Source organism: Ornithorhynchus anatinus, chromosome 14 (genome assembly GCF_004115215.2).
Source record: "Ornithorhynchus anatinus isolate Pmale09 chromosome 14, mOrnAna1.pri.v4, whole genome shotgun sequence".
NCBI lineage: Eukaryota > Metazoa > Chordata > Mammalia > Monotremata > Ornithorhynchidae > Ornithorhynchus > Ornithorhynchus anatinus.
The window spans coordinates 9,202,876-9,215,138 of NC_041741.1; the positions used below are offsets into that span (position 1 = coordinate 9,202,876).

The 12,263-nt window shown below is 45.0% G+C and overlaps 1 protein-coding gene across 7 annotated transcripts in view; it reads right to left on the reverse strand.

Moving 5' to 3' along the window:
• NOVA1 (NOVA alternative splicing regulator 1) overlaps positions 1–11,274 on the reverse strand; it is a 146,269-nt gene extending 134,995 nt beyond the window's left edge. For 2 of the 7 annotated variants that reach the window (XM_029079497.2, XM_029079500.2), the window contains exons 1-2: positions 11,045–11,272; positions 8,965–9,108 (exon numbers count right to left, since the gene is read on the reverse strand). In XM_029079497.2, the coding sequence (XP_028935330.1) occupies positions 8,965–9,108; positions 11,045–11,180 (280 nt within the window). In that variant the 5' untranslated portion in view covers positions 11,181–11,272. Of the gene's footprint in view, positions 1–8,964; positions 9,109–10,754; positions 10,842–11,044 lie in introns of those variants that run through there. The other 5 variants (XM_029079495.2, XM_029079496.2, XM_029079501.2 and 2 more) reach the window with 5 other exon arrangements.
• Positions 11,275–12,263: the final 989 nt, after the last annotated feature.

A 12,263-nucleotide genomic window follows, 5' to 3' on the forward strand; every position in this document is an offset into this window, starting at 1 on the left:
AATTAAGGACACAGTGTTAGCCCTCAAAGACAAGAGACACAAGTTCTGTATTGTATGTAATCGATTTACATATGTTTATACATGAGCAATGTTCTGGAAACAAATAAAATTACTAACCTAGGTAAGTGAAAAACCACAAATATTTTAGACATTAATTTCAAACACCACCATCTTTTCTACATGAGATGCGGATTTTAGGTTCACCACCTACTTTTCCTTTACCAACCCTCTCTTTTACAGAAGGTTAATGAACACTAAATTGGTCATTGCTAGGCTGCAGGTAAAGAATAACTGGTAAGAGATATGGTTAATGCATAAATTGAATAGCTGGGCCCCTAAGTCTAATGGGTTTGATCCTTTGGCGACACAGGGCAACTAAATTCCTCCCTCAAAATAATAGCTAAATTGTTTTCTGGGAACAAATCCCAAGTTAGCAAGGCACCTCAATGCTGAATAATTTTACTATTTGCCCATCCACTAGCTGTTAGGAACCAAGATGAGTTCATACTCCTCATATGCATGAACAGTTTACTTCTGAGATCAAGTTAAACATTAACAGAACACAAAAGGCTTATGAATATTTATTGATAACATTGCTGGTATTAAGTAAAGCCATCGGAACACCATTCCTCCTTGACAGCCCCTTCTTTCTATAGCCATCTTAAAGAAGAGATACTGGGCCTTTGAAAAGAAAGCCAACAAATCCGAATGCCCGCTTGATTTAAGCTATGGACCTCAAAGCCCTGAAAAAACAAATCTGTTGAGTGTAGCTGGCGTCCTTTTTTTTTTTTTAAGAGAGTCAGTGTGAAAATTCATAAATGGAAAGGCAGTAATTAGTGGACTCTAGAGCTAATTCAAGGGTGAGGTACCACACAACTTTGACATAGAAATGTGTCCTCTTACTATACCTCCAATACCTCCTCTGAGAGAAATTCTAATACAAATAATACCCAAAATAATGAGAATAACAACAACAACTGCCGTATTTATTGAATTCTGTGTACCAAGCACTGTATGGTCCCTGTCCCACATGGGACTTACTGTCCAAGAGGGAGGGAGCAGCTGTTATCGAATCCCCATTTTACAGATGAGGAAACTGAGACCCAGATAAGTGACTTGCCTGAGGTCACACAGCAGGCAAGGGATGGTGCTGGGATTAGAACACAGGTCCTCTGACTTCAAGGCCTATGCTCTTTCCATGAGGCCTTCACTGCTTCTCTATAAGATCGGTCATCTTTGATCAAAAATGGTCAAGTCAGAAAAGAAAAGTAAAGCCATTTTTAAAAACCTCATGGCAGCTGTTTTCTCTAGTTTTTTTTTTTAAAAAAAGCACTCTTCTGATTTTTAAAAACAACAGCTTGAGTTCAAGAAAAATACTTACTGTAAGAACTGCAAATCAACTGAGCAGTGAAGACCGATAGAAAAATTGTTTTGTCAAAAGGAGAGGTAACAGTCCTATCTTATCAATAATGCTGGTAAAATGTGGAATATTTTATTTTCCATTCCAAATACTCTTACCTGAGTCATTTTGTTTGTAAAAAAAACAAAAACAAAAAACCTCAAGATATTGATTTCATTTTTTCATCTGGTCCTGGCAACGATGCCATGACAGGCCCTGCAGGAAGCAGCAAAAGATCAATGATAGAGAGCAGATGTTATGTGGCTGCACAACCAAAACATTTCAGGAAAAAGTATTTGGAGTTATTATACTTCACCAAATATTAGGTGCCACTATCTATACCTACAGGGCTTCAAATCTCTCTCTTTCTGGATAAATTTTAATCCAGCTCACCAGAGCGCTATCAGTTTAGAGGGGGGAAAAAATGGAATCATATACCGTATGTGAAACTTCTGATGTGGTTAGGAATCACGAAAACTTGTTGCAAAGGGTTGGACTATTAAGAGTCTTGAAATGAATGAGAAAATAAATATACTCATGAAATGGGATCATCAATACTTAGTTGAGTTAAGAGTCAGGTCTTTTCAAGTCTTTCCCTTGGTCTAATTAAGCATTATAACAGACAATAAACCAACCATGTCACTTCATGAGCTTAGCATTTAAAAATGTGATGTCTCGCAAGAACTGAATTCTCCTTTGCCCATAAGCCTCACAATAAGAAGGGAAAGGGTTGTGTTTTAGTGATGTATTTTTTAACTCTTTGGAAAATAATATGGACAAGCCCTACAAATTCAGAAGTAAACACCAAGTTACCCTAAATTACACCCGGATGACAAGAGGATTACGCGTTCCACTTCAAAAATGTCAACAGAACTTTGAAAACTTGATAGTTCTCCTTAATCATTTTAATCAGTACCATGCAAATGCTTTTACATTAATGGATCACTCTGTTCCAAAATAACATAAAAAATACTCAACTGGTGAAAAATATTTCTTAAAATTAGAAAAAATGCCTGAATACTAAACAGCATGTGACATATGTTCTGAGGGTTGAAGTTTTACGAATTGAAGAACCTACTCAGGGCCCCGAAAACAACTGCCCCACAGTGGGCCAAAAAAGAGATTAAAAAAACAAGGACAATAAGGCCTCAAAGAGAGGCAAGGATAACAAGAGAGTAGAGCGCGGTGCCGATGACGACCCGATACTCTATATTTAAACAAATTCTGGTTTCTCCTGTTATGCCGAAAACATACAAGAGAACTATTTTAACAGAGCACGTATAATAAAATGAGAGGTCTTGGGAAAGGTATGACATTCTTTTAGAGCAGCTGATGTTGGTTGAGCTACTACGATGCAGGCGCTCGATAAAAATTTGGCAGGCAAACGTGACCGGTATCTAGGTTAGCATTATCGTCATGCTATGTAAAAGTCAGACTGGCATCTCTCACCTGAAAGGAATGCCTATTTCTCAATCCCCCCCCACTATCTACTCACTGCTCTTCATTCCTACTCATGCACTCACACGGTACTCGCCTGTCGGAGAAAAAGTAAATCCTAATGGACAGTATTTTTTCATCCTCTTTTTCCTTTCCAATACCACTCTTGGTTTGGAGTCCCTCCCCGGTAGAAGAGAGCCTCGGGTGACGAATCCTGAAAAAGTGACTGAGGAATGGACCGGTCTACTGTACTGAATGAGCTCAGACCCGGATGGTGAAAATTCTTCTCCCACAGAAATGCCAAAGAAACCCCTGAAAACGGTTGTCCCGCGTCTGGAGCAGACTTGCGTTTTCTACCATGACACTGCAGCCTTTGAGGGTCAGATTAATTAAGCTTCACAGCAGCTGCAGTGCCACGTGAGACGCACACTGCCACAGCTCCCACCAGTCCAGCCCAATTACCTGCGGTATTCCAGCACTGGACAACTGACAGACCTCCCTCTTTACCGAGTCACTCACTCCCACTGGTCTCCTGATAGATGTTAGAACAAACTAACCTCTATTTGAAGAGGGCTTCAAAGCTGAGTGCACCTGCTGCAGGCTGCAGTGATGAGTCCCAAAGAGATGTTTGTCAGTCAGATCTCTGCAGATGTTGTTTAACTTTATGCTAGAGCTGTATCCAAAGATGGAAATGAGATGGCAATCAAGCACAAGCCTCCCACCCCATCCCCCTCCCCACCCGCCCTCCATTCTGCTTCTGAAACCTGTACTCATTAAATCAGAGAAGTTGTGCTTATCCAGCCTGGGCAATACACAGCGGAGGCAGCCAGACCCACAATACGTGGTCAGCCGGGGCAAGACAGACAGGCTTTCCAATCCTTTATTAATTACATTACTGGGTCCCTTACAATTCAATTCAATGCACTTGTATTAATGTTTGGTTATGGAGTCCCTTCACTTCAGAAAGCCCATTCTCTTCAGCTGGTTGGAGCGGGAAAAGGAAGCACCACCAAGAACCCTAATTCAATTTTTTTTTTTAATACACTACCACACACTTGATAGATCTTCCAAACTGCAGCTCATTTTTGCTTCGCATCCTATCTCAAAGACAAAATGCGTAAAGGCTGATATCTTCCTTAACTCTCTTTAAAATGTGATGACATATGTTAGGGATATTTTGTGTGAGTTTAGGTTTTAATTTCATCTGAAATGTGTAATTTTTACAATTCAATGAAATTCTCAAGTCATTTTTTTAATTGTTGGTCATTCATACTATATCATGCACAATTTACAGAATCCGAATAGGATTTTGTAACACAAGATATCACAGAGGAAATGATGCAGAATTTGGCACAGCTACAACCTTCAGCCCAAACATTGCCATTTTTATTTTGTATAACAGGCCTCTGAAAGAACAACAGTTTTAACAGAGCAACTGTCAAATGTTTATGAGTGGTGTAGTGATGTTGATATACTTTCGGTTTTCTCATTGTATCTGTGTTTTGCAAATAGCAATGTTGTTGGGAGAATAGTAACTTACAAATCCCCTGTACAGAAAATAAGGTTAATTACTGATTAGAAAACAATAATGAAAAGAAAGTCTTTTGAAAACAAAAATCTTAGCACCTCCGCAAAGTTATCTGGTTATTCTTATAAATGAAAGAAAGAAAGAAAGAAAGAGGAAGATGATTTCAGAATAATCAGATACTCTCCACACCTACTATATGGCTAAGAACCCAAGTACCAGTACCAGAGTGACAAGTACCAATTTGAAGTTTCTTTTCAAAGGTAAAATGTTTAAAAAGCTTAACCTTAGCTTTGAAAAATCTCAGTATGCCACTACTGTTATCTATCTTGTTGACAATTCCTTCTATGAACAGCAGGCAATCAAAGGTATTGGGCTTGCCACTTGTAAAAATAAATAAAAAAAAGGAACCCCCCCCCCCCAGAAATTATTTATCTGGACAATTTGTCTCAAAATGCTTTTGATGTGTTTAGATCAAGAAACCTTGATAAAAAATGTTACCCTAGTCATGTTCCACATGCAATTTAAGACATTACTATCATCATTCAAATCTTTAAGAATATCTTCACTGCTACAGATCCAAATCTACCAGTCAAGCACATCTGGTCACTGAACCCGAACCCCAGTTCACAACAGACATGATGTCCTTATTGGGACTTACTAGTGAGTCCTGTTCTGCTTTTTGATCACTTTTAATATTAACTAACAAATTCATCTCTAAGGACAACTATAAATAAACTCTAGTCACCTATATTTTCAGAAACCAGGCTAAATCAAAGCTTGGCATTACAATTCCTTAAAATTTTAAGTATTTTCAGAAAAGCTGCTAACTCAGTTCTCTTTCCCATCTCCTGAATGCTACACAGCCACAACCACCACCGAGTTATCTTCTGAATCTCTAAAGGATGCCAATGGACACATATTTTTCTTCCCACTTAGAGAATTTCCTGATAAAACCAATTATTGAGAAACACAGGTGCCCTTTACAGAGAACACGGTATATTAGCCTTCTCAAGTCTGTATATGGGACACAAAGTAACATCTTCTAAATAACTTTTTAAAATACACAAAAGCATCAAGAATTACCACCAGCTGAGCACTGGCAAGGCTCTTTGAAATCTATTTTCTCCACTTATAGTATGAAGAGGTTGAACTATCGCTTTTTCCAAGCAGATTTAAAAATTTTTTTCCTAACCCAAAGGGCTAAAGATTCACCCAATACTAAGTTGGAAAAACTAGGTAAGCTGCTTTCACACTAGCAATGAAACACGATGGCATGTAAGACAGGGTGAAGAAATTAACTTATGCTGCATGTTTAAACAGAAACGACTAACTAGTTCTAGCAAAGATGTCCTGATATCAGTGTTCCTTCTTGTTTGCAATGACAATGGTCTGGACCGAGGTGAATATACAGTGCAGCAAAAAGACAAAATAAAGGACGTCTGTAATTGCCTTTGAGTGTCTTGAATCAACGGTCCTTGAATTCTAAAAATGCTTGTAAACTGTCAATAAACTCAACTGTGGAACGATTTAATGAACCCCATATGAACCGCACCAATTAGATATTTGAGATTTCACCATACATACAAGCCCAAAGCAAAACCTGAGATGGTATGTCACATCAACCTAAAAATCAAAGTCTTCTTTCTCCCTTTTTACCAGATCAAATACATAAAAAAGCTGGTGGAAAACACTGTGTGTCTCGGTACGTCATTCGGATTTTATCATTTAAGTTGAACAAAAAGAGAAACACGACAAAAAAGAGATTTTTATTAAAATAATATCTTCTCTTACAATGGCTAATATTAAAAGTCATTGTACTAAGTTTGAATGCACTCCTCTTAACTACCAGAAAAAATAGAGCTAAAGCAGGCAATAATAGAATTAAAGTTCTTGGATAAAAGATAACCTTTTTTTTTTTCCTGCCATCAGAGGAAAATAAATCTACCTTCACCTTTACTGCTTTAAACATCTGTGTATTGCGAACCCCATTATGCTCTACGTGACACTTTTGCAAAAACAAATATGCAGTATACAGATCACTCCTGGTTCTTAAATACTAACAAGAGAACTCGAGTAAAAAAAAATATATATATATATATATATATATAAAGAAAGAGCTAGATGCAAACCAAATTGTCTGGTGGAGCCACTATACGTGTATATGTAAAGACACAAGCGTAGAGCGGGCTAACAAATTATTGCACACTTCTTCAAGGAATTCCTTACATCTTACAGCTTAAGATTTTAGCTAATCAGAGCTGAGCAAGATTTGATTTCTAAGACTCTGAAGTAAGGGGTTGGAAGAAACCCAAAAGTCATTAGCCTGGAGAACGCCAGGACCTCCGAAAATTCCACAGGTTTGTGGTCAAATGAAAACAGAAGGTCTGTGAAGAGTCAGCCACAAGAGGATCCCTTGGTCAGATCTAGCCATGACACGACAGGTAGGAAAGAACCCACTTTTCAATTCTGTTCAAACAGGAATTACGCCAAAGAAACCTGCAAACTGCAGGCTTTATAGGGAAAACCGACTCCATAATGTATGACTACAGTTTGGTAGTCTCCACCTGTTACAAAGCAGTGAATACAAGCCTCCTTTCATCTTGCCACTTCCCTCATTTTGTATCTATTACGTCATCGGAAAGCCACAATTCTTTCTTTTTTTTATTAATTTCGCTCTAATTGCCTAATTTTTATTTGCTGAAGAGGATGCCTCTGCTGTATCCGAACAACCCCACAACCCAATTAAGAATAAAAATAGGCAATTCTGACTTAATCAGGAATAAAAAAGCACAACCAGCTATACAGAATCCCGAACAAAAGACCAAATCCTTAGTACACCCTTTCCAACCCACTGTAAATAAACTATATTTAAATGAAAAGGCATTTAATTTACTATTTGAAATATCCTTCATAAACACCAATTTTCTGTAACATCCTTGCACATCTGATACCACCTCATGTATAATGCAAGAAAGCTATTTCATTTTCATCTATTGACAGTGAATTTAATTTAGTACAGCAGCGCTTTTCCCAGAACTATTACGTTATTAATTCTGCAATCAGGCTCTTTTGAGTGCCTTTATTTCTAAGGGTTTTCACAATTCTACACTGATATTTCTTCCAACGTAACCTACCTTTCAAAATACATGAATGTGAATATGTTAGCAAACTTTCCCCCGTGTATAAAGGAAAAAAAAAAAGTTTGGCAGAGGCGACTGCAAAACTTCCCCATTTCACACCAAAACCAGACCCTTAACGTTGATTTCTAGATCACCTAGACTTTCACCAGTGGATCTGATACAGTAGGTTTACATTTCCTCTTTGATATTTTTATTTAGAAATATGACGAGTGGTGTTTCAAAGCGAATGAGACCTCCGTATCCAGAACGGTAATCTACTTCCCGTCTACCAGTTAAGAGAGTGGACAGGAAAATGAAGTACTCCAAATGTTTTGCTCACATTCGTGCCAGTAGCCTTTGCAATTTTAAAAGAATTCGGTCATCTCTCTGGATTATATCACTAAAGGAGGGCAGCTCTGCCTTACTACCGAAATTGAAAAGACCAACAACTTTAGATCACCTCGGCACTCGATCGTGCCCACGGTTCTAGAGCAGAAAAGAAAAGAAAAAAAAAGAGCCCCCAAAAAATCCCAGCTCTACACTACAAACCACCGAAATCAGCTGCGAATGACCAGCTTCATCCAAAGACCCACTACCGAATTGTTCAAATTCGTCCCTAAAAACTCATCTTCTACACTGAGTAATCAAAATCGTTTCCGAATGATAATGAGCACTGCAGAGTCTGCGATACCGGCGAAATGAATGAAAAAAATAACAGGATTAGAATATTGGAGGACTACAGCTACCGTTACACACCTAGTAAGTAGTTCACTGTGCATTGTACAGCCAAAGTTCACCAACAGCTTTGTGCAAATACAGTATGCGTAGAAAATCCTTGATTTTCTTGAAGCCACATTATACTCTGTCTCTTGCATAATAGATTTTCCTTTCACAATCCCGATACACACACAGTATAAAAGAAACATCTGAAAAGGCAGCACTTGTCCTCTTTACTTCACTCCAGGACCAGCAAACAAAGCAGTGAAGCAGAAAGAAGGTACATAATGGATTTAGAAGTAAATGGCCCATTCTTTGAGAATCCCCCCCTCTCTTTTTTTTCCCGCCCCCCTTAATTCACTCTAGCCTAATTGTCATCACAATAATGTCTGAAAACTTCAGAAGAACCCTATCTCCTAATGCCAGCTGTCGGGGTTTCGATCTTTAAACACGTTTTCTTTTTAACTTAAGAGAAAAGAATGAGAGCCTGCCAAAGCAGCTTGTCCCAGAAAATATCCCCCGCAACATCATCTAGCATCGTTTTAGCCATACTTGGACAGAAACCGGTTCAAAAAATGAAAATCAGGATTACATATCTGCTCAGACACTCTTTACCAGATACTTTAATTCTAAGAAACAAAAAGGACTTCCCACAGTGGTGGTTTGACTTTTTTTTTGCTTTAATGCAGTGAAAAACACATTGAGATCTCGTCTCTAGTTCCCCGGGGGGCTTCATCGAACAATCTACTAGTCACTGCACCTACCTGGATAAAAATCTTTGGACTTAGACAGCTTGATGGTGGCTCCAGTCTCTTTTTGCAATTGTACAATTGTCTGTCCTCCCTTCCCAATTATAGATCCAGCAGCATAACTAGGTATGAGGACCTTTAGAAAATACTGGCCGTCCTCTGAAAAATGGAAAGACATATACATGGTTAATGTTATTGGCAAAACTTCTATCCTCTCCACCAAGGACAGATAACCAGCAGTCGCAACTCTAGAACTATCGCACACGAACTTCCGCTCAAATGGACGGAAGAGAAAAATCAAATCGGCGAGAATCAGACTCGAAGCGCTTCAAAAGACATATTTGCCGTTGACTAGATTTGGGCATTAACACTCTGGAAATTAAGAGTTAGGAAGAGTCCATCGTTTTGTCATGCGGTGGGAAGAGAGATGACTAAATTCCAGTTGTTATTCCAAATGTGGAACTGCTCCAATTCTGGCTGTGGTTTCCATGGTAAAATGAAACGAACTGACCCTTCGACCAAACTACACGAGCTCTACACGATGACAGACCGCAACCTTCGCCGAAAATACTGCGAAAGAAATGCCCAGGACCTTTAAGAGTGATGGGCGATTTTTTTTTTTTTCCTTTTTCCCTTTCACTCTCGGCAGATGCGTGAGAACCGCAGTTAAACCGCTGCCTGGATCCTAACTCAGGGCCGGTAAAAACAACTCCTCCGTTCCTCCCTAACCCACCCAAACCGTGGGGACTTTTTGTCTCTTCCCCCCGCGCCTCCTTCCAACCTCTCGGCAGCGGCCAAGAAAATCAGTCCCTGTGGTTTGGCATGGCCGGTCCAAGTTTCATCCCGACCCATCTCCTTAGGACATCTTAGCCTCCCGTGAGCTCTTTTAAGCTCGTTAATTACAGGACCTTAAGACGGGTTTTTCCAAATGACCGACGGCTTAAGGGTCGCTCGGCTTAAAGCGCACTTAAAAGGTGACCAGACCGACCCGGCCGGTCCCACTCCCCCCGGGCCGTCGCCTGTCGGGGAGGGAAAACGAGCTGGCGAGAGAAAAGAGAAATGAGGGAGGGGGTCGGTGGGAAGGTTTAGGGCGAAGGGGTGGGCCTTGGATTTCTGGGGGCGCTGGCTTTTTCGGGGGGCCGGGGCCCAATTCACCTCCGCCTCGGTGCATCGTGAGGATGACTCCGGGCCCGGTGAAGAAGAGATGCCGGTCCCCTTAGAAGTCATCTTCCAGGGAGGGCACGGTGGGGACGACAGAGGCGCCGCACTAGACGCCCCCTCCCTCCCCGCTCCGCCCCCCTCCCCACGCGCGCGCAGACACCCGCTCCCACACTCCCACACACGCTCTCCCACCCCCCCAGGGACCGGTCGATGAGGATCTCTGCACCGGCAAGAGAAGGGAGCCCGGCCCCCATTTCTTTTTGCGGCCCAACCTGCTGTAGCCCCAAGGGAGAAGTGGGGGGCGGGGGGGAGACCAAGGACCGGACCACGGTCTCCTCTTTCATCCATTCATTCAATCGTATTTATGGAGCGCTGACTATGTGCGGAGCACTGGACTAAGCGCTTGGAACGAACAAGTCGGCAGCAGATAGAGACAGTCCCTGACGGGCTTACAGTCTAATCGGGGGGGGGAGAGACGATTCTCCGCCCCCCCCCATCCCCCGATCACAAATTCATCCCCCTCGACCCCGGGGATCGATTGATTTCAGGGGGTCCGTGCGAGCGCATCCCCCGGCTGAGCTTCGCCCTCCCTGGTGGGGGGAGAGGAGGGGGGAGATCCCCCCCCCTTTCCCCCCTTTACCTACCGTACGTTACGCTGAGGGTGTCGTCCCCTCGACAGATTAAACAGAAAGAGGGGTCTATTCGGAAAACGGTCGCCATTTTGATGAATGATAAACATAGAAATGGAAATGTTGGGGAAGGGGAGGGAGGGGGTGGGGGAGCCGCCAGGTAAGAGGCTGAGGCTGCTGCTGCTGCTGCTGCTGCTGCTGTCCGGGCTGGAGGGAGGAGGAGGAGGAGGAGGAGGAGGAGGAGGAGGAGGGAGGAGGAGGAGGAAGGGGAGGGGGGATGGACGGAGGGGGGAGCGGATACCCACCGCCCGTGTTGGTCCTCTTGGTGCTGCCGGCTTCGGGGGGCGCCTCGAGCGGCCTTTTTCGGGAGTCCGGCGGGTCGAGGTCTATGGGCACCCCGGGGTGCGTCCCGTTCTGCTGGATGGGCGCTGCCGCCATCATGCTGGCCGGGCCCGCCGCCGAGGGGACGCGGACGCCGGGCTCCCTGCTGTGCGGCTCCGGCCGGTCCTGCCCGCCGCCCGGGCGGCTCGGGGGGCTGCGGGGGGCTCCGGGGGGCTCCGGGGGGCCGCGGGGACCGGAGGCCGCCGACCACGGGGGGCCGGGAGGGAGGGAGGGAGGGAGGGGACGGAGGCCGGGACGCCGGGGAACCCGCACGGACGGACGGGGGAGCGGAGGGGGCGACGGAGGCACAGGGTGAGAGAGGGAGAAGGAGAAGAAAGGAGTGAGCGAGGAGGAGGAGGAGAGAGGGAGGGAGACAGGGAGGGGAGGAGGAGGAGGAGGAGGAGGAGGAGGAGGGGACAGCCCAGCGGCGGAGGGGAGCGCGGAGATGGGGATGTGCGGGGGGCGGGGGGAGGGAGCGGGAGGAGGGAAGGGAGAAGGACCGACCGACCGCCCGGGCCCCGCCGCCCCTAGGCCCGGGGTGGCCGCCGCCGGGCTCGGAGCTGCAGGAGCCGCCAACGCCGCCGCCTTCGCCCGCTCGCTCTGCTCATCCTCTGGCCCGGCCGGGCGGGCCGGGGGTCGGGGGGGGGGGGGGGAGCGGGATGGAAGGGGGGGCCGCCGCCCGCGGGGGGCCGGCCCGCCGCGCCCAGAGGAAGGACCGGCCGCCGCCGCCGCCGCCGGGGGGGGGGGGGGCGGGGTCAAAGGTCACCCGGCCCCGGCAACACGGCGCACACAACCGCCCGTCGCTCGCCGCAGAAGCCGGGGGGGGCGCGCAACCGCCCTTGCTGGCCGGAGGGCGGGACCCCGGGCGGGCGGCCGCCAATGGGAGGGCAGAGGCGGGGAGGCTCGCGCGCCGCCGCTCCGAACGGCGGCCAATCGGAGGGGGCGCCGGGGGGGCGGGGGGGGGCGCTCTCCGCTCCCGCGCTTCTCGGGCCTCGCTGCCCCTCCACGCCATTCAGCACTATTTATTGAGCGCTTGCTAGAGTCATTCAACGGTACTGATTGAGCCCTTACTCTTCTTTCAAGAGTATTGATTGAGCGTTTACTAGTCATTCAACAGTATTGATTGAGCGCTTACTACTCATT